Source organism: Symphalangus syndactylus, chromosome 3, assembly GCF_028878055.3.
Source record: "Symphalangus syndactylus isolate Jambi chromosome 3, NHGRI_mSymSyn1-v2.1_pri, whole genome shotgun sequence".
NCBI lineage: Eukaryota > Metazoa > Chordata > Mammalia > Primates > Hylobatidae > Symphalangus > Symphalangus syndactylus.
This window is the reverse complement of record NC_072425.2, coordinates 18,288,583-18,314,222: the sequence shown is the minus strand read 5'-3', so window position 1 is coordinate 18,314,222 and position 25,640 is coordinate 18,288,583. Positions and strand designations below refer to the sequence as shown.

At 53.9% G+C, this 25,640-nt stretch overlaps 1 protein-coding gene across 2 annotated transcripts in view; it reads left to right on the top strand.

Moving 5' to 3' along the window:
• MVB12B (multivesicular body subunit 12B) overlaps positions 1–5,786 on the top strand; it is a 182,613-nt gene extending 176,827 nt beyond the window's left edge. The window contains exon 10 of one of the 2 annotated variants that reach the window (XM_055271063.2): positions 1,937–5,786. In XM_055271063.2, the coding sequence (XP_055127038.1) occupies positions 1,937–2,023 (87 nt within the window). In that variant the 3' untranslated portion in view covers positions 2,024–5,786. The remainder of the gene's footprint in view (positions 1–1,936) is intronic. The other variant, XM_055271064.2, reaches the window with a different exon arrangement.
• The last annotated feature ends 19,854 nt before the right edge of the window (positions 5,787–25,640 follow it).

Sequence of the window (25,640 nt, the reverse complement as noted above, 5' to 3'; positions counted from 1 at the left end):
AGTGCTAGGGCGGGGCGGGCCCTGAGCTGCCATCACTCATTCCATCCTCCGGGCAGGCCTGGACGTGGGCGCATCACCCCACCTGAGAGATGAGTTCACTGAGGGCAGGAGAGGAGAGGAGCCTGCCTGAGTCGCCCTGAAGCCTCGGGTCCTTACCTCTGCACCCTGCCAGGCAGCAGATGCTGTGAACAGGGCTCCCTTCGGCTCGGGGGCCACACATCTGCTCAGCCCACCGTGCACATGGGGACAGAAACAGCCTCAGCCCCAGCTGAGACCTGGGTCTGTCCATCTGTCCCGGGTCAGCCTGGGGACTGTGGAGCAGTGGCAGCCGTGGACATAGTGCTGGGCTTTGGCCGTGGACATAGCGCTAGTCTGTGGCCATGGACGCGGTGCTGGGCTATGACTTGCTGGCTGCCACAGCCTCCCCACCAGTTTTCCACTTTAAGGGAAAAAGGCCTCCAATGCTCCTTCATGATTGGATGGCTTTTGGGCCCCACTCTGCCCCTGAAGCCTCAGCCCAGCAGCCCTCCTCACTCATCAGGGCCCTTGGGAGGGCTCCTTGCTGCAGGCGGCTCGCTCTGGGTAGCAGGGAGGGCTGGGCAGGCCTGGAAGGCCGCCTGCTGGTGGGCAGGGAGTGGGCACCCCAGGGCCCTCCCTGGGGCTGGGTGCAGTGCTCGGCCTCCTGCTGGGGCGGTGTGACCCCTGCCGTGTTCCTGAGGGCCTCCCTTCCTGGCCTGCCCGCCTACAGGTGTCCCCCAAGGGGCTGCAGCTCTTGGTCAGCTCACCCATACGGCAGCTCCACTTCCATCTGCTCTCTGCAGGGGAGCCCTTCTTACCACAATTCTACTGCTAAAACTTTTTTAAATACTTAAAATGCTTGAAAATCACTGATCTAATCTAAGCTCCTGCTTCCTAAAATCCATGTGACCACGAGGCTGCCTTGACGTAGGGTTCCAGGCCATTCCCCATACCGCACCCAGCCCCAACGCCTTGCATCTGTGTCCAGCCAGGCAGCTGCCAGCCCATTTCTGTAGCTGGGGTGCCCCGTGCCTGCTCTGCCCACGTGCCCTGCCTTATGTTTGGGCACTGAGACCTCACCTGGCCTCTAAGTGAACTACAGGTGCTCGCAGCCCCCTCAGAGGTTACTTACCCCTTCTCTAAATTTCCATCAGACTTGGAACACATTTTGGCGAGCCAGGGTCGGTTAGGTGAGCTGGGGTCTCTGGCGTGAGGCTTAACTCCTGCCACCACACGGGAGCAGCAGGGCTGAGCCGTGGAGGAAGGTCCCCTCCCTGGGCAGCCGCCCTGGCCCCAATGTGGCCTGTCGGGAATCCTCAACAGGGGGTGCCTCTGAGGACTCTGTGAGGAAGGCATGGGGAGGGTGTGGATGGTGCCAGGGGCAGCAGTGGAAGCCCCTCCCATGACCCTGGGCACCACCTGGTATTGGTCCTTGCTTTAGCGGAGCCAGCATATCAGGGGTCCCCAGAACCTGGCAGCTGAGACCAGCCTCAGCCAGGTTTGGGGTTGAGAATCTTCCCTCACCAGCAGGGGCACGAAAAATGTCCTGCTGGGCGGGAGGCCATGACACTCAGCACGGGCCTGGCAGGTGGGTGGCACCGTGGTTTTACACACTGCTGGCGTGAGGCCTGGCCTCACGGGGAGCAGGCAGGGACTGTGGAGCGTACCAGTCTTCACCACAGGAGCCTGTCACCCCCACAGGCGTGTCCACGCACACACGCCACATGCACAGTTCGGGGGCCCACGAGGGCCAACAGAGAGCAGGCTCTGGCTGGCACCGGCCTGGCCAGCTGCGCTATGTCAACATGCCCCACGAGGCGGCCCAGGCCTCTGCCTGCTCTTGATCTGAGGCTGTGGAGGGGTTTCCCTGGTGTCCCATGGACTGACTGTGTCTCTCTGTCCCCACCCGCCCCTGCAGTACGAGTACAGCTTCCGCACAGAGCAGAGCGCAGCCGCCAGGCTCCCGCCCAGCCCCACCAGGTGTCAGCAGATCCCGCAGTCCTGAGGAGCCAGCGGCCACCTGCGGGGAGAACACCACCGCCCAGACTACTGACGGCAGGGGCTGCCGCCCCCGCCTCCTCCTGCCGCCTCCGCCAGCCCTCCCTCCCACACTGCCCCAGCAGGGCTGGCCCGGAGACTGGGCAGCTAAGTGGGCGTGTCCCGTCTTCAGCTGGCCTGACACCCCGGCCTCCCTGGGGACGTTGTTCATAACCATGACTAATCTGTGTGTGCTGTAGTGACCAGCGGCTCCTAACATGTCTGTGTGATGACCAGTTGTCCTCCAAAAACCTCACTCACCACGGAGTCACCCTGAGGGCCCCAGGCAGTTGTCCTGGCCGCCCAGTGACGCCCACCGGCTCCCTCCACTCCCTCCTGTCACCTACCAGGGCAGACCCCACTAAGCCGCTGAGTCCTTTCCCGGAAGACCCTGGGGGCCGGCAGCTTTGCCTGGGACTCTCCAGGGCCGCCGATCCTCCCCGGCCCAGGGCTGCCAGGAGCAAGTTCCTCTCTGCAGGATCTCACAGCAGCCCTGAGAAGACGTGGGAGGAAGAAGCCAGTGGCCCCGGGGTGGACCCTGCCCTTTGGACATCCCATGGACTTGTCACCCAGTCGCCTGGAAGTTGGGGAGCAGCACCCCTGCCCCCGGCGGAGGGGTTGTTGCTTTCTGGGGAGGAGGACGGTTGACGGCCCTGCTTGGATCCACTACCAGGACGCTGTGCTCGGCCATGGCGCGCCTCCCCCAAGGGCTCATCTGCGCAACAACCACATGCCAACGATAGCTCCAGGTGCCTCAGCCCCGTGCCCTGACCCGGGGACCACACGGACGCCCTCTGAGACGTGCTGGCCCTAGGAGGATACAGGCACATGGGCACCCAGCCCCTCTCAGAGCCAGGCGTGTCTTGACGGTATCTGCTGACGGGAACAAGTCATTCTGAAAGGTCCCTCTGACCCAGGTCACCAAATCTGGGCCAGAACTGGCACTTCTCCTGAGTGCCCACTGGTGCTGGCGTCCTCACAGTGCCGGGCGCCAAGTTCAGCCCAGGTGCATTTGCCTAGGCAGTGGTGGCTGCCATCCCTCGGGGCCCAGGCCCTCACCTGAAGGGCTGCCTTACTCTGTGGTGTCAGGCACTGGGCTGTGTCCTCATTCCTCAGAGTATGGGGACCTGACATCTTTGGGTCCCCAAGAGTTGGCTCTTGGATGTGGGGGCTTGATGCCGCGGTTGGGGGCTGCACTATCTGGGTCCGTGGAAGCCTCTCCCTCAGCGGGGACAGCCTCCCGCTGCAGGTCCTGGGCAACCCACAGTAGTGCTAGCTGAGGCCCAGAGGAATGGGAGGAAAGGGAGGCAGCGCCGGCCAGCCCAGCTGGCCAAGAGGCGGGCGGGGCCGGAAATACCTCATGCCCCTGCACCAGCTCCCCCCCCACCGCCCGTCTCCAGGCCCCAGGCCCCTGTGTGGACCCATCTTCCTCCTCTGCCACCCTGATCTTCACTCGGATACCTCTTGATTTCTGTGGATTAGGGAAGCAGCCACTTCTCCCTCCCTGAGACCCGAGGACGCCCATGGTGGGGGTGGCCTTCTCAGGCCTCCTGGGTGGCACAGCGGCAGGACCTTGTCATAGGACTGATGCTGAGCAGGGAGGGGGCTGCCAGGCTGGCTGCCGATGCTCCGTTCACATAAGCCAGTGTGGTTCTGGGGACCTGAGGAGCCCTGTGGCACCCACAGAGGGCACCTATGTCTGCCGTGGCTTCTCGGGTGGTGCCCTGGGTGACTCCCGGCAGGTGGGGGCAGCAGGAGGGCAGAGGGCAGAGCTCTGGCCACTTGTGCCCACTTCATTAGGGTTTGTGAACTTTGTCCTTCACCTCTTTTCGTGCCCTGGTTGTGAGATTGCCTCTGACAGGTAACGCCAGGGGCCCTTCACTCTGCTGCCATGACTGGGAAGAAGCCTGTGGCAGCTCCGCTGGACCCCAGAAGGCTCAGAGGCAGTGGTGTGGGAGCACTGTCCCCAAGGACACAGAATAAGCAGTGAGGGCGGCTGCAGGAGAGGAAGGGGCTCCCCCAGCCCCCACTGACGCCGCTGCGGGCCCCTGTCAAGCTTGGGTCCCGGCCAGGTGCCCCCGCATGCCCTTCTGCAGTTGCTGGGTGGACAGGGCCACCAGGAAGAGGACAAACTCTTGGACTCAGGCGAGCTGGAGCCATCTTCTCCATAGCATTACGGACTTAGCATAAGAGTAAATGACTGTGAACGTCGTAGTAAACGGCAGCTTAAGATAGGTAAGCAGAGACTGGGTTAAGGACGAGTTGGTGTTTGTGGTAGCTTTTAGGCTGCTCCTAACCCACCATTTATTGCCTTCTGAGAGGTGGGTGAGGACAAGCGTGTGCCTGTGTGTATGTGTGTATGTGTGTGCGCGCACACGCGTGCGTGTAAGCCCACCTGAGTGGGACTCCTGCGGGAGAACTGAGGCGTGAAACTCTGGCTCAAACCTAGGTATTGAGAGCGTTTCTGTCTTTTGGGAGAGTACTTTTCTCCACGAGCCCTCTGGCCACTGTGGGAGGGAAGGACAAGGGTTCCCTTGGAAATGTAAAGGGTCTTGGCCTCATCCCTCAGGTCCCCCCACAGCACTTCCCACTACTGCTCCTGTCCCTGCCGGCAGCCTCTGTCCCTCCAGAATGGCTAACCAGAGCACACTGTCCCCACCACCTCCCCTTTCTCTCTGGAAAGTTGAAGTATCTCCAAAGGCCTTGGAAATGGCACAAAGGTGATAAGGAGCAGGTGCTTTGCTGCAGGCTCCCTTGCAAATGTATAATTAAGGCCTTTCTTCCCACCCCAAGTCCAAGAACAAATGCCAGCCACATCCTCCACCACTTGGAGAGATGAGAACCCAGTGGGATCGTATAAAGGAATCGCAGGTCGGCGGGAGGACAAGAGGGACTCCTGTGTTCTAAGCACCTGTTCCCGGCCAGGCTCTAGGCCAGGCTCTCTAAGCACATTTCTGCTTTCATTCCCCCTAAAAACAGAGTGATCTGGAAATAGATGTTCTCTGCTCCTTGTTAGAGTTGAAGAGGCTGAGACTTGGCCGGCTGCTAAGCGGCAGAGGCAGGGGTCGGCCTCCAGCCCCCGGGCCAGCCATCCCGTCGCAAGCCCGTGCTGGGGCTGCCCTTTCTGTTTCCAGTCCAGTCACGGACTTCCCGGCCGCCACTGGGCCCTGCCGGTCACCAGGCCACTGTGCAGTGGGCGCTGAGCATGGTCAGGAGTGGCCTGCCCGTACTCCTCCACCAAGATGAGGGCCCTCCAGAGCCTGCAGGCATCTGTGGGGAATCCCAGCCTGCAGGTTCTTGGAGAACCAGGTGAGCCTGAGGATGACAGCAAAGGAAGGCCTTGAGGAAGCAGCCCCCGGGCCTGGCAGCCACGCAGCGGCTGAGCTCATGAACTCAGTTCACAGCCTGCCTTGCCCCTGGAGGCCGCGCCAGGCGCTCACCCCTGAGCCCACAGCCCCTGCTTGGGCTGCCTGGCACCCTCAGGGCGGCCCGGCCTCCTCCTGCCACTCCGAGCACATGTCCGGGGGTTGCCACCAGAGACAGCTTTGTTCTCCCAGCCAAGGCCGTGGAGCTGCTGTGTGACTGTGTCAGGCCTAGACAAGGCCCTTAGGGATGATGTCCCCGCTGCATATTTATTCAAGGTGACTCTTGTACTTGGCAAGGGAAGTCCACTGTGTGATTGTCTGTATTCTTAATATAATTTGTTAAATAAACGTTTGTTTTAACCTGTTTCCCCAGTTTGCTGTCGTGGTGTCTGAAGCCAGCAGAGGTCAGTATCCCTCAGGGCAAGCCCCCAGCTCTCTCTCCCCCAGCAGGGCTCTTGTCACCGCCTGGCCTGTCAGCCTTCTAGCAAGGACTGGTGGGCTTCTTTGCCCCTTGTTTAGTTGAGACCACCTGGTTACAAGTCAGTGGGATTCTGGAGGATGCAGAAAGCCCCGCTGTTATCTGGTGGCAGCCCTCGGGGTGCTCCTGGAAGGAGAAAAGCCCCAGTTGGCGTGAAGGCCGGAGCAGCTGCTGCAAGGTGGCCCCGGCGGGAAGGGCCGGGGTGCTCTGTGATTTTCACCTCCTGCTCTCCCGGAGCCCTTGTCTGGGGGCGCACAGCACATCGCAGTCTGGGTGGTTTCAATCCTGTCCTGACTGCTCGCCTGCTTGTGAGAGGCCACTCCAGACACCAGCTAAGGAGGCTGCAGGGCCCAGGGACAGGCGCAGCACTCCTTGTGAGGAGCCAGCATTTCAGGTTTCACCATCAAAGCTCTTTGCCTCCTCTTAGCATGCTGTGTGCGTCTGGGCCAGACACCAGTCCGCCTGCAGCCCGTTCACACCAGACTCGGACAGGAAGGAGCTGGAGCACAGCCACCTTAGCTCAGCGCTCACCTCAGGGGCACCAGCCCTGCCTCCTCCACATCCCAGACCCCCGCCCCGGGATGTCTCAGGTCTTTGTCCCACAGTAGGAGAGGAAAAGCAGCCCAGAGGATCCCATAAGAATCCCGTGGTGCAGACAGAACAGCTAATGCTGGGTTCCAGCTTGGGCCTTGCCACTTCCTGACCACATGGCCTTCGACAGGTCACCCGCACCCTGTATCTGGCCAAAGGGACACAGTTCCCCTCCCTCAATGGCTTGCCCTGGGAAGATGGAATGAGGACCCAGGCAGGGCATTTAGCACACAGCAGAGACATTTAGCACGCACGTACCAGGTCTTTCTGGGGTGCCTTGATTCTATGTTACTATCCACAAAACGTACAGAGTCCCTCCTCTATGCTGGGTCTGAAGACACCAAGGAAGTACAAGTGGTGGTCTTTGGTATCGAGGACAAGGCCTCAAGTACCCCTTGGAAAGACAGAGCAATGCCCGGGGCCCCAGGGCTGCACGGAGCCGAAATCTACTACACTGGCCTTAGCCAAGGCGGTAGTGACCAGCTCAGGAGGAGACCCATGGTGCCCAAGGCAGGTGCAGCCCAGCCTCAGAGGGCCAGCCCGGCAGCCCCTGTTCCTCCTCTGTGCTTCCCACCCCGGCAGCCCCTGTTCCTCCTCTGCATTTCCCACGGGCCCCATGCGCCTGAGCCGACGTCTCCCCCTGCGCCTCCAGCTGCTGGTTCCCAGCCTGACCACCATCTCAACCCTAATGCCCCGGGGCTTTCTCTTCCCATCTGCGTCCCCGCCGGCAGCTCCCTGCAGCCTTTCTCTGTGCTTAGCTCTGTCGCTGGTCAGTCACTCCAAGTTCCAGCCACATAGTTCCAGCAGCCACCTAGAGGTGTCTATGTGGAGGTCCCATACTCAACGCTGACCTCAGCACGTGCCGAGCTGAATGAACCATCCTATCTCAAGCCCTAAACGGCCCCTCCTCCTCCAAACCTCCCATCTCTGGGATAACTCCACCATCTCCCCCTAGAGTTACCCACGCCCCCACCTGGAGCCCTTTGGGATCGCTCCATCTGCAGCTGGATAGTTCTAATTGTTTTCAAACCCGGCCACTATATTCTCTTGTTGCTGCCTTGGTGTTAGTTCTGGCCTCAAGCCCTCTCATTTGGATCGCAGCATCAGCCTCCTAGTCACACCTGCCTCCCACATCGCCCTGTGCCCTGTCCCCTGTCATTCATCCCCCACGCAGCCCAGATCCAGCCAACAGGACTCCTCCACTTACTCTGCCCTCATTACCCTAGGAATGAATGCTGAGTCCGCACGATTCTGTGCCCCTCTCTCCGGGGCCTGGCTCACCTCCCACTGATGCCCCTGCTGAATTATTTGCAGTTCCCCAAGCCGTTACCGCTCATATGCCTCCCTACCTTTGCACATGCTATTCCCTCTGCCTAGAATGCTTTCCCCCCATTTTTCTGACTGGAAAACTCCTATTCATCCTTCAAGACCCTGTTCCTGCACCTCCTCTGTGATGTCCATCCTGATGTCTCGGAGGCAAAGGTAATCAATGATTCTCCCGTTCAAGCTGCCTGTGCCTTGCACAGGGGACCACATGTCGCTGCATTGCAGCCACCTGTACCTCTCATTAGATTATGTGCTCCTGGAAGAAGGGATCCATGTCTCTTTTTTTTTTTTTTTTTGAGATGGAGTCTCACTCTGTCGCCTAGGCTGGAGTGCAGTGACGCAATCTCGGCTCACTGCAACCTCCGCCTCCCGGGTTCAAGCGATTCTTCTGCCTCAGCTTCCCAAGTAGCTGGGACTGCAGGCACCCACCACCACACCTGGCTAATTTTTGTATTTTTAGTAGAGACGGGGTTTCACCATATTGGCCAGGCTGGCCCCAAACTCCTGATCTGGTGATCCACCTGCCTCGGCCTCCCAAAGTGCTGGGATTATAGGCATAAGCCACCGTGTCCAGCCCCATGTCTCATTTATTATGCCCTCCCCCACCATTGTATACCTGGAACGCCCAGCGCAGGCCTAGAAAAATAGTGGACATCAGCAAATGCTCTCTGGATGAATTCCTTAGAGTGGATGAAGTAGACAGATGAACTAGACTCAATTGCTGAGGAGCCCCAGAAGGACAGACACCAGCAATACAGGGCCTGTGACGCCCAGCAGCAGGCCTCCCTGGACACACCCTGATGCTGGCCCCAGAGAGATCAGACAAGGATATGAAAGCTGAGCCTTGTCTGGTTCATCTCTGAAGCTGCGGGACCCAACACAGGGCCTGGCTGCAAGCTGGCATCAGTCCATGGTGATGATGGTGGGACAGGAAGGTGAACTGCCATGGGCTGCTGTGTCTCTTTCTAGAACCCAGCTCTGGGGGATGTCAGAGAAAGGGAGGAGGTGGATGGGTCACAAGAGCCAACACTAAAATGGCCAGGGGCTTGGATCTCAGGGACTGGAGAACTTCAGAGATAAGTTGATTCCAAACTAGATATGGATAATGCACATAAAAAAAAATTAGGAGCATGGCTTGCTTCATGAACATGGGCATCAGAAGCCTCAGTAAAGTCTTTTTTTTTTTTTTTTTTTGAAACGGAGTTTATCTCTTGTTGCCTAGGCTGGAGTGCATTGGCGTGATCTCGGCTCACTGCATGCAATCTCCGCCTCCTGGGTTCAAGCAATTCTGCTGCCTCAGCCTCCTGAGTAGCTGGGATTTCAGGTGCCTGCCACCTCATCTGGCTAATTTTGTATTTTTAGTAGGGATTTACCATGTTGGCCAGGCTGTTCTTGAACTCCTGACCTCAGGTGATCCACCCACCTTGGCCTCCCAAAGTGCTTCGATTACAAGCATGAGCCACTGTGCCTGGCCAAGAAGCCTCAATAAAGTCTTGAGCAGAGTGAAAGGTGGTCGGGTGGCTAGACGACAGATGGCAGAGGTCGGTTTTCTGGCTATGCCCATTCATCCCTCCCACGTTGCCCTAGGTGGGTCATTTTCATCCATCTGCAGGTTGGGGAGGGGTGTCAGCAGAGGGCAGTACAGGCAGGCAGCTGCCTGGCCCTGAGTCCCCTCCTCCCTTCGCCCCACACCTTGGGTCATGTTGCTGCAGAGACACAGGTCTTGGGAATGGTGGTGCAGGGGCAGAGGTCTGGGAAGGCCCTGAGGGCTGGACTCCTGATGGGGAGGGCACATGGGCAGAGGTTGGCACAGGTTGGACCACCCAAGACACATCCATCCCCAGCTCCTCATCTTTCTCTGGAGCGGGCACAGGGTTCTCAACTTCAGCTCCACATTAGAACCTTCCGAGAGTGGGTTAGAATTCCTGTGCCCAGACCCACACCCAGACCAATCAAACAAGAATCTCTCTCTGCAGGAGGGACCAAGGAGTCAGTAGTGTTCAAGCTTCCCAGGTGATTTCAATGTGCAGCTGAAAGTAAGAACTCAATTCTGGCCAGACTCGATGGCTCACACCTGTAATCCCAGCACTTTGGGAAGCTGAGGCGGGTGGATCACGAGGTCAGGAGTTCAAGACCAGCCTGGCCAAGATGGTGAAACCCCATCTCTACTAAAAATACAAAAATTAGCCAGGCGCAGTGGCAGGTGCCTGTAATCCCAGCTACTCAGGAGGCTGAGGCCGGAGAATTGCTTGAACCCAGGAGGCAGAGGTTGCAGTGAGCCGAGATTGCACCAGTGTACTCTAGCCTGGGCAACAGAGCAAGACTCCATCTAAAAAAAAAACTCAATTCTGAGCTTCCACCACTTCCCCGTTACATGTTACCAGCCAGTGGAGCTGAGTCCCAGGGAACTGTGAATTCCCAGGGGCAGGTGGAAGAACAGACATCAGAAGAGCTCATCCACCAAGGGAAGACAAGAAGCTGAGCAACCCACACCAGCAGAAGCAGAAGTCATAGACGAGCCAGAGCATGAGTTAAATATAAACAAAAGGCATCCTTTAAGAGATGTGGGAGAACCCTGGGAACATTGGGCAGGGAGAAGTTGTTTGGAATAAGAGCCTGTCAGTTTTGAAATACTGACAGATCTACAGAGAGAAAAACAGATAAGCCAGTAATTGCACTTGAAGATTTTAACACACCTCTCTCAGAAACTGCAGTCAAATTGCCAAAATATGAGCAAAGATATAAAATGTTTGAATAACCTGATTAACAAGCAGAGAACTTTCAACCTGGCATAGATCCCATATCCTTTCAGAATCAACTAAGAACTAAGCCACTAAACAAACCTCAATAAATTCCAAAGAGCCAACATCATATCTAAAACCATCTCTGATCATACAATGAAAAAATAAGAAATGTAAAGCAAAATGATAGCTTTTTAAAACCACATGATTGGAAAATGCACTACAATTAAATAAGAGGAAGCCATAAGAGAAATTATTAACATCTTAGAGGAAAATAATAATGAAATCACTACATATCAAAATTTATGGGAGGCCAAGCATGATGGTTCACATGTACTGTAATCCCAGTAGTCCGGGAGGCCAAGGCAGGAGGATCACTTGAGGCCAGGAGTTTGAGACCAGCCTGGGCAACATAGTGAGACCCTGTCTCTACAAAAAAAGTAAAAAATAGCCAGGCATGGTGGTGTGCTCCTGTAATCCCAGCTACTTGGAAGGCTGAGGCAGGAGGACTGCTTAAGCCCAGGAGTTTTAGGTTACAGTGAGCTATGATTGCACAACTGCACTCCACTATTCTGGATGACAGAAAGCCCATCTCTAAAAAATAAAAATAAAAAAATTGTGGGATACGATTGAAGCGGTAGAGACAATGAAATTTACAGTTTAAATTTATCCAAAAGCAAGAAAGATTGAACATAAACAAGCTACGCTTTTAACTGAAGAAGATAGGAAAAGAGCAACAAGTAAATGCAAAGAAATAAGAAATGATAATAAAAAGAATCGATGAAATCAAGTAAACAGAAATTATGAACAAAGTCAAAATTTGGTTCTTTGAAAAGACTAAAAGAGACAAACTTCAGACAAGGAGAAAGAAGAGGCAAATAAGAATTAAAACAAAAGATAACTACAGATATAACAGTTAACTAACAAGAATATTATTAGTAACCATGTATTAATTACCAAATATCTGGAAAAATACAAAATGTCAAATTTGGTATAAGAAAACTAAACACCCTGGCACGGTGGCTTACATCTGTAATCCCAGCACTTTGGGAGGCTGAGGTGGGTGGATCACCTGAGGTCGGGAGTTCGAGACCAGCTTGACCAACATGGAGAAACCCCGTCTGTACTAAAAATACCAAATTAGCTGGGCGTGGTGGCGCATGCCTGTAATCCCAGCTACTCAGGAGGCTGAGGCAGGAGAATCGCTTGAACCTGGGAGGCAGAGGCTGTGGTAAGCCAAGATCGCGCCATTGCACTCCAGCCTGGGCAACAAGAGTGAAACTCCGTCTCAAAAAAAAAAAAAACATAGTCCAACTTTCAATCTTTTCCTTTATGATCGTTCTTTCTGTATCTCGTTTAAAAATCTTTGCCTATCCTCCCAAACCCTTTAAAAAAAATGGCTTTTTTTCCTGCCAGTACCTTCCCCGGAAGATGAGTGAGGAAGGGTTTCTGGAGGAGGCAAGGTATGCCCTGAGCTCTAGAGGGGGCTAGACTGCGATGCGTTTCCCAGGGAAGGTAAGCAAATGTCAAGGGGGGAGGTATTTCATTGTTCACTGGACATCAGCAAACGTTTATGGAGGACAGCAGGGGTAGCCTTATGTGTGTCATCACCACAGTCCTGAAGTTAGGGATGCCCCGTTTAGCAGATAAGGAAACTGAGGCTCCAGAGAGTGCTCAGAAGCACACAGTCAGACAGGGGCACCTCAGGGCCTCCAGCCCAGGCATGTCCAACTCCACTGCCGATACTGGCGCAGCCTGGATTATGCACACCTGGAAGGAGGTGTCCTGTCCTGTGGGGTTAAGGTGAGGATGGCTCATGAGGTCAGACAGGCGCAGTTCAGGGCCCAGCTTAGTCACCTCCCTTGATGTGCCCCTGGGGCTCTGGGATAACAGCAGCCAGCAGCCACCAGGGCTTTCTGGAGGAGGAATTGAGCAAACCCATTACATACTTGGCCTGGGGCAAGGCACATGGCAGGGGTGGGGGATGCAGCAGAGGGCGTTTGGCCACGGGGAAGCCCCACCAGGCCCCTTCACGGGCAGGAAGGGGGACTGAGGGTCTGAGGTCGTGTGAGCTGCCTCCCCCCACCTGTCCCCTGGCATTGTGCAGAGACTCAGGAGGATGCTTGCAATCTGCTTCCAGGCTGAGCACCCACTCCAGTTCGCTCAAGAGAGCTTCCCGCTGGGGAAGAGGGATGATGTGGGGCCAGGTCTCCAGCACCTCACCTCACTGACTTGGGGGCGCTCCCTAGGGTGGGTCCTGGCAAGGGCCAAGACCACCTCACCTCCCGCAGGCCCAGGAAGAGGCACTTCGCAGCGAGGCAAAGCCCCTTGGAGTCCCATTGCCCAGCGAGAGGGCCCCAGGAGGTCTCTGGCCTGCTTTCTCCCCTGGAACCCGAGGGTCCTGGCACCTCTCTTTCTAGGTTGCCGGGCAGGGTGGACCTCCAGAGCCGCCCTGCATGATGCCCCTCCCACCGTGCCGCCCGCCCCGGACCCCGCCCCCAAACACGGGTTCTCGCGCGGTCCGTCCACGCGGGGGCGCTCGGCTCCCCGGCCCTCGCTGGGCCCTGCGGGAACGCCCCGGCCGCGCGCTGGGGATGCTCGGACCTCAGCAAACACCAGGCGGAGCTCCGCGGACTGGCGGCAAATCAATCCCTCCGCACCGCGCTACGGACGTGTGTTTGGAAGGAGGCTCGCCCGCCGCGCGAGTCCCCGCCGCGCCCCGCCGGGCTCCCACCCCCTGCGGCGTCTGGACCCCCGTGGACCCGGGGTGGCTCCCATAGACTGCGGGGCCGGGCCCAGCCGCGCTCGCCTTGCTCGGGAATGCGGGTCGGCCGGAGAGGCCAGAGCAAGCCCCCCAGCTCCACCCGCCCTTAAAGGGTAGGCTTGGGCAGTCACATCAGGAGCCTCAACATTCGCATCCGGAAAATGGGGAGGTCAACATTCGCATCCGGAAAATGGGGAGGTCAACAATCCCTCCTTTAAAAGGTTTCTGAGAAAGTTAAGATGTATCACTATTGCCCAGCTTCCAGGCCTTAGGCGAGCCACCTGCGCCCCTCCCTGAGCCTCAATTTCCCCCGCCGAAAAATGGGGATAAGAAAAGTCCTCCCCTCAGAGGGCCATTGTATAATAAGATGAGCTTGGCCCACGCTCCTGGGTACCCCCTGAGCTCTCAGTAAATGGAACTATTGGGGTTATGCCCGCTCAGCAGAGGCCCCACCTGCAGTCCCAGGCCTGCGCCCCAAATCCCACAGGTTGTCATTTAGGGACCAGGCCCCCCAGTTTGGGAGCTGGTGGCTTAGAGTGGGTACTCCCTTTGGTCCCTGGCTGGAGTGGGGGACTCGCTGTGCAGCCACAGGTGTCTGGGCAGGAGGCTTGGCGGCAATGCCCCTCCCCTGGCTGCCCTTCAGGGCCCGCTCTGGTTGAGTCACACGGCAAAAACACTCCGCTTTTTGACACCATCCAGAAAATGAAAATGTCCCAGGCGCCTAATCCTTCCCTTCCTTTTGGCAACTTAAACTGCCCTGAAACACAGCCAACATATTGAACGCAGTGTGAGCGTCCACGCCAGAGTGTAGGCCTCCCGCAAGGCCAGCCTTGGGGACTCATGGAGCAAAGCCTCGTTCCTCTGTCAGACTCTGCCTTGCTAGGTATGGAGTGACCCTGGCCCCCACCAGCCGGCATCTCAGCCGCCTTCAAACCCGCCGACCTGAGGGGCACGCCAGGAACTCTGACTTCCTTCCCAGCCAGGGCTGTGCCGCCCCCGCTCCCCCCCAGAAAAATATTTGAAATGGTCTTTGACTGAAATGAGATTAATCCTCAGTTCCCTGACAGTGTCTTTGGGCATGTGTTTTTATAACCTCCCTTTCAAATGAGAACCATTTGTCGCCGGGAAGCTGGGGAGGCCCTGCCCCAACTGCTGGGCCAGACATCACCGGCACCTGATTGAATGTCACGGACAGTGCGAGGGGTCAGGGCTGAGGTGAGGGCCGTGTACTCAGGGCCAACTGTCCTCTGCTGGTCTCTGGCTGGATCCCCATCTCCAGCCAGTGGCATAAACTAGAGGATATAAATTCCACCCTGGATTCCCCTGCCACCACAATATGCCCTTGAGCCGGTGGCTTTGCCTCTCTGAGCCTCACTTTTCTCGTCTGTAAAATGGGGGAGATGATGGTCCCGTCACCCAGGTGAGGGACACAGCCTAGTGCCTGAAGACAACCTAACCTTGATGTTTGACAAGGCTTTTGAACACAACCTCAGCTCCCTCAGAACTCCTGGTGGGAGGGCAGAGTACCCCCAGGCTGGGGCCTTCCAAGGGCCACAAACGTTCATCTTAAATGTGGTTTGAGTCTCCTACTCTTCCAGACTTGCCCCTAAATGAGAGGCCATCTCTGCAAAGAACCCTAGTTGCTGATGCTGAGCTGTGCGTAGAGGTGCCACCATGCAGGCTCTTTAATTAACTCTGAGCCTGGCTCGGTGGCCTCCTCTCCCGGCACAATCCCCCGCCACCCCCACCACTCCAGGTCCTGTTTGAAGTCTGCAACACCCCCGCTCCCCCCCCCTTCCTGCCGTCCCTGCTTGCTGAAGCAACTACAGCCCCTTAGGGCTCAGCTGGGAGGGATTTATTGGAGAATTTCAATCATGGGGTCTTGGCTCAAACTTGTTGCTTCCTCAAAAATCTCCCCAGAAGTTGCCTACATGTGAAACTGAGGCATGAAGGAAGGACTCGGATGATCTCAGGGTTCGGAACTCCACCTGGGCCTGTCAGAGAATTCATAGACCCTCACTTGGAGGAAGAGAGCACAGAACAGCAAGAAAGATGCAGGTTCCTGGGACGATGTGGAGGTAACGGGCTTGCTTCGCTTTTAAGGAGCTGCCTAGAAATAGTGTTTCAGCTTTGACCACCACTCCCACCCCCAACCACGACACTTGAGTGCAGGTGTCTGATCTCTGCGGTGTAAGCCGCTATTGGTCTTAGGGTGGGAAAGTGTGGGATGGAATCCAGGTTGAGAGTCCTGAATGGTAGAATCAGGGACCAAAGCCACGCTGATGTGCCATTTTTCTTAAACCGTGTGGCTTCCCTCCCCAAAGGCATTCCCTGGGCAGCTTTCAGGCTAAGGAGCCCACGCCCTTCCACCGGAGCCCAGCCAAGAAGGGTCGGGGACAGAGGCTCCATGCATGCTTCATTTTCCTCCCCCTCTGGGCAGGTCTGACTCATTCCATTTCTCAGAACGATCTTTGCAATGATGGATAAGCTGAGGCCCCAAATGCCGTGACTCTGGAGAGAAAAATCATCTTTCGCAGTTTCACATAAGCCTCCCACTTCTTTCTTAACAAGTGCCGAAAGCGGCACAAACAGAAACACCCCGGGCTGCCATGACCAAGGAGATGACTACATCAGGCTGCAGGGCTCGGGAATAGGAACTAGCCGGCCGTGCGGCCCCAGGGCGAGGTGTCCGATTCCCTCCCAGGATGCTCAGCCAACTGCGCTTTGAAGCCGTGGCTGAGGCTGCCGCACTGGGGAGGAGTGGGACCAGGGGCCGGGCCTCCCCTGCACGATGTCCACAGATTCCCTGAGATAAAGGAACCGCAGCTCCATCCAACTTGTGCTGAATCGCTCTTTTCAAAAGCCCTTTCAGATGGTTTCACTTCTCTGCCCGCTTTGTTGAAAGATGTAAAAATTTCAAACCACCACAAAGTAAACGTTTCAAAACCCTCTCTTTTCAAAATCAGTCACATTTTCAAAAATCTCTTGAATTCCATTCCCCGCGCCCCACTTCTTTTGCTGTCTTTGGAGTGTTTTTCATTAATTTAGAAGCAGTCCAGGTAAAGCTGGTGTTTTCGAGCCGTGTTTTACGGGCGGGAAGTAGCTTTGTTATTTAGTAGATGTATTAGATAAGTCGATGTCTTGTCAAAATCAAGCAGGTTTTCTTTATTAGGGTGAAATCGTAATGAACTCATCTGCTTCTAATATTTATAAAGAGAAGAGAGGCCATTAATTCTACTGCTTGTGAATAAAACCATCTGTGATTTCTTTCCATTTGATGGGTTTTGGTTTTAATATACATTTTTCGCAAATAAGTGCAGAGATTTTTTGGTGAAAATGTCACATTCAGAATCTCATAAAGAAAGAATGCAAAGAGGGGAAAACTAAATGTTTTGTTAGCTAAGTAATTTCTCACCTTGCAGAGCGGGGAACACTTGAGCCAGCGTTAGCACATTAGGTGATAGAATCGCCGTTCCCCGCTAATGCAATCCATGACATGTGACAAGGCAAACCTCGTCCGTTTTGAAGTTTGTTTTCCTTCGGGAATTACACAGTTCGTTTAACCTAATCTGTCCTGACACTTGAATTATAATATTATGAGCTTCTTCAGGGAAGTAAAACAGTAGTTGCCTGCTTAAAAGCAAAGCAGAAGTTAATAAAGTGGGCAAAATGTCAAGGAAAAAGGGCTAATCGAATCATGGTGTCATTCTCTAGAGAAAATATAGTCAAGTTGTATTTTTTTTTCCAGTGGAAATCTTGGACGCCTAATGACATATTTCTGTCCAGGAAGAAATTTGAACTCTGAAGCCGAACTTGATTAAACCCCAAATCGAGAGACCTTGCCCAATGGGACCACTCCAGGACTTTGACTTCTGGGTGTCGGAGCTTAATTAAAATATTCATCCAGCTGCTCTCCACTCACCAAGGGGGCCCAGAGGAATTACACCAATAAGCTTAATTCTATTAGTTCACCTGCCTGTGTACATAGAGATGCGGAAGACCATTTACCGATTCAGAAAAAAAATCATCAGACCCACCCTATAAATTCAGCGTGGGCAGCCGTCACTGCAACAGCAGCACAGTCCCCCCAGCAAACATAACATTCAGCAATCTCGACTCCTGTCTCCAAACACACACAGCTATTTTTAAGACTCTTCCAAGAAAACCAAAATGCTAAACGGGTCAATATAAGGATTGATGTGCACGCGTGTGTATGTTATGATTTATGTGTCATTTATGATAACATGTAACATTTACTTTGTGCCACAATGCCGAGCCTTTCTCATTCATGTCTCAAGGAAACTGTCACTTCCGCTCTAAAAAGTCAACACTCTCATTACCCCCACTTGACAGGTGAGAAAACTGAGGCTCTGTGAGATGAAATGACTTGAAGCCCAGAATTCTCAGACCACAGAGTCGGCTAAGCATTTAACCCCTAGTAATGAGGGCTCTACTGAATTCTGGATCTTTGTTTTACATTTGAATTGATGTCGTGTCTGCCATGCACACACCTAGTATAACATTTGGAAGGTACGGAAGCTGTAAAGTGAAAAGTCACCCTCACATCATCCCCACCTCAGCTGCCTGTTCCCTCCCCTGGCAGCCACCGCGGACAATTTGTCTCTCCGTCTCGAGTGGAGGCTTATACCAGCCAATGTGGGTATGTCTCTTTTTGTAAAAACAGATATGGAGCATAACAGGTACGCTGTTCTGCAGCTTGCTTTTTTCATTTAATAATATATCTTGGGAGAGTTCTCCATCTCGTTCCTTTGAAGACTACACATCATTCCATTCAATAGAAAGGGCACATTGGCCCCTATGGGATTGTCCATATTCAACCATTTTTGACCAGCAAAAAAAAAAAAAAAAAAAAGGCAATTTCACATGATTCTGCCTATATACCATAATTGTTTACCGAATCTCCTATGATGGGCGTTTGGTTAGGTGGTTTCACATCTTCTGCCCTTATAAACAGTGCCGTGATGAGTATCATTTGCACACACCAGTGAGTAATATCTGTAGGATAAATTCCTAGAAGTGCCACTGCCTCTGTGACCCTGGGTAAGTCAAGATCCTTACCTTAACCCCGAGTGTGAAACGAAGCAGCCGCATTAGATGATTTCTGAAGCCCCTGGCAGGCCCTATTGTTCTGCAAAACTGTACTTCTCACATTTGTAATTCTATATCATAGCTAGAGATTACTCACCACGACCTTGTGAATATAACCACAGCTCAAGCGCAGGGTCCCCCAAATCACTGTGGAAACAAATGTTTTCCACCAAACGCTAACTCCCTGCTGGCCATATTTGTCAACCAGAGAATGAGACATTTCCCGGTGATCAATACAAATGAAATAGAAATCTATCCTGGGCAGCGGCAGCAAGGCTTGCTTTTTAATAAGGGAACCTCCAGAGGATATTGCATTCCTATGACGACGGCCGACAGACCTTGATTTTTAGTGTCAGAAGCTGTTTAATGCAAAGGTCTGTGGCCCGGGCCTGGCCAGGCGGTGGGTGGGGGCGTTCGGGCCAGAACCAAGTTGGTCCTGAAAGGCTGTTGCAGAAGCCTGCCTGCCGCCCCAGCCCACTGCCCATCCACAGCCTGCTGTGGGCCACCTGTTCACGAAGGCAGCCACATTTGCCAGCTGGGCTACGGTGGAACCGGCCAGGCCAGACAGCTAGCCAAAGATGATCCGTAGCCACAGATCTGGTTATTTACGGCTTGCCCGTGGTCCCCAGTGACCGGGCAGCTCTCGGATGACAGCAGTTCATCTTAAACAAGACCAGGCACTTGGGCAGAGGTGGCAGGGAGCGCAAAAGACCGTACTGATAGTCTCTTTTCTGGCTGTAAATTTATCTGGTAACAGAGTGACTCGGAGACACCCTGCATTACTTGTGTTTTATGAAGTCTTGAGAAGGGTTAGCTACAAACTGCCCGAGACAAACTAGGATGTTCTGAAAACACAATTCTCGCCCAAACAGCCGAGACAATTCTGGGTTCCATCTCTTGATTCTGCCTCTTTTAAAATTATCTGCCGATACAGACCAGGGCTGGGAAAGACAGCAGAAACAGGAAAACAGCTGGCATGGAAAGGAGATGGGATCGGCAGTGATTTATTTCCAGCGATGTGATATTTTTAGGTTATAGTTGTTGTTATGTGTGTGCAATAAATCATATTTTAAAGTATCTGTTAATAGCGTGTTTTATTCTCAAGGAGGTAATTCTTTTTGAAAAAATTATTTCAAGTGGGTGGGTTGTTTCTTGAAGTTCAATCCTCAGGTTTTATCAAGAGATGTGACAATGAGAACATGACAAGAAGTGTTTCCACTGGGAAATTTCGCTACTTAGAAAAGGTCTTGTCCTCGTAAAAAAAAAAGTAGAAGAAAAACAAGAAAGGGAGCCTTAGAGGTTATTGCTTAAAATACTTTGTTTGAATATATGTAAATGTATTTAGGCCTTTGGCTTTTTAACCATCAAATTCATGTTTAGGAATTTTAAGCACCACAATAAGCTTTTTTCCCGAGTTTCCAAAAGCAGCTCTCAAAATTGCATCTACCAAAGCCTTTAGAATCAGGTACAGAGGTCCCCGGAGGAAGGTCTTGGGGAATGATTACAACATTCCTCTGTGCGACACGGTAACACCCGACCCGGCTCGTGTACTCTCTCAGACCCACTGTTGAAAGCAACTAACTAGGCTGCGGCTTAAAACTAATCTTGTCCTCGGCTGCCTGGCAAGAGGTCAGCAGGCGAGTAGTCCAGAAGATGATCCCCAGCCAGATCTGAAGGGCTCTGAGAATATAACAAGTTGTAAAATGGCAGGGGAAGGGGGAGAGAGAGAGAAAGAAAAAGAATAAAGGCAAAATTAATTTTCACAATTAAGTATATTCTTTCTTTTCCATGTAGTTAATTTCCAGCCGCTCACGTTTATTGCACATTAATTATGCATACAGCTTTTGTGCAACTTAAAAAGTGAGGAATGTGATCCTTATTCTTTTATGGAGGCTCCGGCTGCCGTGCTGGAGGCCTCCGCAGCTTCGGGTCAGAGGGACAGGAGCTGAGTCCCCCTCTGTGAGCAGCCAGTGGCGGGGCCACCTCACCCCCAGCCAGTGCCAGGGATCTTGGATTCCCCCACCTCGACTTTTTTAAAGTGTTTCCTACAGCAGGGGTGGTGATTGGGGGCCGAGGGAGCCTGGATGATTGGCTCGATGTGTTTCTGGGCCGAATCTTGGGGGAAGGACCCTGAACTAACCCCTGACCAGCCTCCCCGTCAGCTTGCCCTAGCCGGTATCAGTGTTCAGGCCCACTGGCCCAGGCCTGGGTGTGAAAACAGTAATGTGATGAATAAGGCCTTGGCCGGGAGGCACTGGGGGCACATGTCCTTCCTCCAAGCCCCTCTGTGTGCCACAGGACGCCAAAGAGGTGGGAGTATTAACTGGGCTGTGAGATGCTTCCCCTAGTCCCAGCCTCAGACTCCTGATCAGCCCCTAAAGGCCTCAGGAAGGGCTGGGCAGGTGGCCCCTCTGCCAACATGCTGTGTGACAGTAGCCCAGTGCCACAGCCTCTCTGTGCCTTCTCCGAATCTGCATGTGAGTTCCTCTGGACACCAGCAGGCACATACCTCTCTCCCTGGGAGGGCTCCTTGAACCTGACCCCCCCTGCATCCAGCTCAGAACCCGCCAAAGGGGACCCTCCCATGTAAACAGATGTCAGGGTTCACCACTTGGTACATCCACAGTGTGGGGCACAGACAGCCCCTTCACCAGCTGCCCGAACTTCAGCCAAAGGCACAGACCCAGGAACCAGAGACCCCTCATCCCATCCACGGAGAGACCCTACGGGACTCAAGCACAGTTGTCCACATTGGACCAGGACCCTTGAGCTCTACTCAGCACTAGGCTCCCTGTGCCCCCGGAAGCAGGCTCTTCCTCCTCAGCCCAGGAGCCAGATCACTTCTTCAGGACGGAGCTCCCACCTGAGCCAGGCTGGGTGACTTCCTATGCAGATCCTAAGCAGACAGAGTCGGGACCCTAACCCAGCCTCACTGCCCCCCGCTGCTGTGGGCACTTTGGCTAAGGTGGCTCCCCATCTCTGGTCCAGTTCCTCATCTGAACATGGGATTCAGAATTGGACACAGAGTTGGGTGGAGCATTGTCTCCGAAGCACCCAGCCCAGTCTGAGTGCCCAGGAAATGCCCCGAGGGGTGGGCACAGAGACCCATTTTACAGCTGAGGAAACAGATTTACAGAGGCAGGGTGCCCTGCGCAGCCTGGAGGTGACAGGGCCAGATGTGTGAAGGCTCCTGTGCTGTCCTGGGTCCAGCCACTGTCAGCCCACCAGGGTTTAGAACCCAACCCCTGCTCCATCCACTGATGGTGAGACGAGAAGTTAGAAGAGGAAACTCACGCAACTGGTCCCCCTCTCCTGTGGGGCGGCTTTTGCGGCAGGCTTCCTGAGCCTTCCACACCAAATAGGTGGCCGCTCCCACTCCTCGTCCGAGCTCCCCATGTTCACAACCACAAACCAGCCACCGGGCATCAGCTTCAGAAACAAAGACTGCAGCGAGCAGAGCCAAGTTCCCTCCCACCAGCCAGGCCCTGCAGCCGTAACAGATCTCACCACAGCCAGCAGGCAGAGCTTCATAACCAGGGACCTGACGACAGCCCTGGCCGCCACCCCAACCCCTGACCCAACCGTGGGAGGGGGGCAGGGGCCTGGGCCACCCCCTTTTCTCTCTCTTTTTTTTTTTAAATAACAACTGTTCTCCCAATGGTCCTGCTGGGATAAACGGTAAAACATCTCTCCTGTTCTCTTCTGGAATCCCGCAGTGACTCGAGGACAAACTTGAAAAATAAAATTGTCATCATAAAGAAATCAACCGAGCATAATAATAAACAACATGTTTAACATTTATTACTCTGTGTTCTGACAAACTAAAATGTGAAAACATGCCAAAATTTGGCTTTCATAAAACAATTTCTCATCGAGTTCTTTCCTTTGACAGAATGCCTCTGTTTCCATTCCTAGCTGGTGAGATCTGCTTCAAACACAGTAGCATTTCCAGAAACGGGTCTTGGGTTTGAGACTTGTATGATCCCCAAAGCATCTCTCTGACTCTGTTAGATTTCCTCTGATTGACAATATTCTCTCCTAGTGACAATATCCTGGCTTTCCTAGTAAACAGTAGTGAGCAGTCGGGTCACACGGGGATGGGGTGGGTGTCACCATCATTCAGAAACAGGAAACCTTACAAGGCAGCCAGTCATGGCCACCAGAACCCCGCTTTTTTTTTCTCACTGTGGCAAAATACAGATCATACAACATTCGCTCGCTTAACCATATTTAAAAGTACAGTTTGGTGGCATTAAGTACCTTCACGTTGTTGTACAATCATCGCCCCATTCATTTCTAGAACTCATTTCATCTTGCAAAACTGAAACTCCGTCCCCACTAAATAAGAACGCCCCACTCCTCCGTCCCCCAGCCCTTGGCAAGCTCCATTCCATTTTCTGCCTCTATGAACTTGACTTCTCTAGATGCCTCATATAACTGCATTCATTCTGCATTGTCTTTTTGTAACTGGCTTATTTCACTTAGTATAACATCCTCCAGGTTCACCGTGTTGTAGCATGTGTTGTAATTTCGCCCCTTTTTAAGGCTGAATAATATTCTGTTCCCAAAGCCCTATTTCTAACTTTACACAGAGCACAGACCCACATTCTGACATGAGAACACCCCAGATCTGCTCTTAGGACATCCATACATGCACCAAAATGCACCCTCGCCCCCTCCAGTCTCTGTGCACATATGAGGACCACCCTCCTGGACCTGTGAGATCCTTGGTTACACCCACAGATAAATGCAGTCACCCCATAGCCTCCATCTGCAGCTCTCACCTGGGCACACCCCCGTGCACACCCCCCACAGAAGGAGTCGTGGGAGATTTTGCAGATTCTTGGGGACATCGTAGCTGGAAGATCCAGGGCCCCATCTCAGCCCTGGGTCGAGGTGGGGGGATTTTGGCTCTGCTGTCCCTGTCTCCAGGTCCCCTCCACAGGGTAAAGAAAAGGGTTGCTCAGCACCTGGGAAGGCCCCACATCTCCCCACCCAAGCTTAGCTTCCGTGACCCCAAGGGGAGCTGAGGACTTGGTCAGGGGGAACCCCAATCAGCCCCGGTCTCTCAGAGATTTGAGCCCAGATCCAATCTGCCTGCCAAGGCCCACCCCCCTCTCCTCCGGATGGGGCAGATCTGGAAAAACAGGACCCTCTATGCCCAGGAGCATGAAGGGGAACCCAGGGGTGGCCTCTGGCCTGGGACGTGTTCCCTGTGCACATCCCGAGCACCTACTGTGTACTAGCGTGGTGCTCTGCTTCCCTGGAGATCTCAAACTTTGGAATGGGAGTGTCATTCCATCTTCCTCCAGCTGCCCCGCAGGGGCACCAAGCTCAAAGGGAGCTTTGCGATCAGTAATACAACACAGTACCTCCTCATCTAACAAAGGTGTCAACGCTTACGCCTTGACTAATTCTCAAAATCCCTCCCTCTCAAATCACTGTTAATTTTCTTCAGATGATAATGGTGTGGTGGTTAGAGAATATCCTCATTCTTAGGAATGCACACGAAAGTATTTAGAGATGATGCCTGGAACTTACTTTCAAACGTACAGCAAAAAATACATAGCTCTAGAGATGTATCTACACAGACAGATAAAGCAAGCGTGTGACGTGGTTACATGTCGGCTCTAGGAGGGGTTCTGAGAGTGTTCCTTGTTCTTCCTTCAACTCTTCTGTATGTTTGGATATTTTCATCATACAAATTTGGGAGGAAAAACCCCTCGCCCTCATCACGCCCGTCCTTTGATTATCCCCTCTCCCTCTGCACGCTGTCATCATGAAGTGACCAGGAAGTCCAAGAGGATTTGTCAACGGTAGGACGTGGAAAGAACGTTCTGCCGGGTACACGGCAGGAATATGCAACTTCCTGCCTCCCAGCAGAGGCGTCGTGTGGCTCAGCCCCGAGCCGCTGAAGGAGTTCTTTAGGACGGGAGCAGGAAGCTGCTCCAGGGTGGCTTCCCCACCACACGCCATCCCCAGGGACCTAGAGAGAAACAGGAGGGCTGTCCTCAGACACTGAACAAGAAGGTCTGTCCCCAGCCCTCTCTCTTCATGGACTAGCTGTGCTCTGTGGTGTCCCAAACAGCTGTGAAGTGTGTGGCACAGAATCCATTGCTCATCAGAACCAGAAACCGGCTGGGTGAGGTGGCTTATGCCAGTAATCCCAGCACTTTAGGAGGCCGAGGTGGGTGGATCACTGGAGGTCAGGAGTTCGAGACCAGCCTGACCAATATGGTAAAACTCCGTCTCTACTAAAAACGCAAAAATTAGCCAGGTGTGGTGGCATATGCCTGTAGTCCCAGCTACTCAGGAGGCTGAGGCAGGAGAATCGCTTGAACATGGGAGGCAGAGGTTGCAGTGAGCCAAAACCACGACACTACACTCCAGCCTGGGTGAGAGAGCGAGACTCTCTCTCAAAAGAAAAAAAAAAAAAAAAAAAAAGAACCAGAAACCCTGCCATGAATGCAGGACCACATCTCTTTCACTCTTGCTGTCCCCCCAGCACCAACCCAGGGCCTGACACACAGTGGACACTCAGAGTAAATTAAAGCTTATAGCCAATGTTCTCTCTTTTACAAGTTAGAACAAATTTCAGGTCATTCCTCATAGCCTGCCAGCTTTAGAGATAAGAGGTGAACGGCGTGCAGTGAGTGGGACCCCGGCCACCCCTGCCGCCTGACCTGGGTGGCTGCAGCTGGGGATGAGCGAGTCGTAGCCGGGAAGAGGCTGAGGAGCCTGGCGGAAAAGCCTCAGGTGCTGGAGGCTGGGATCAGGGCAGGCGGAAGGCAACTGGGGTCAGAAGATGGAGGGCAGGCCAGAGCCAGGGCATTCTGGAGCTGCCTTTGACCCTAGGACAACTTCCAAGTGAGGACCCTGGGACTGGGACCAGGCAGCCTCTCCCTGGCCGTTCCACGTCTGCTGGCCAGGAAGGAGGGCCTTCCCGGACAAGGAGGAAGTGCTGGAGAGGGTGTTTGTTTTAATCATCGGAGATCAAAGGCAAGTGCCACCGGGCTGGTGGTCCTCCTGGGGTAGCCAGGCCCTTTCCTCTCCTCCTGCCCCAGAGTGGCTAACTCCACACCCCTCGTTCCTTCCAGAGCTGCTGCCCAGGACAGCCGGGGCTCGGGGAGACCTCTGGACACTGCATCCTTCCAGGGCATAGAGAATGAGGTAGGGATAGGTGTCCAGAGACCTTAGAGCTGAGGCCTTGC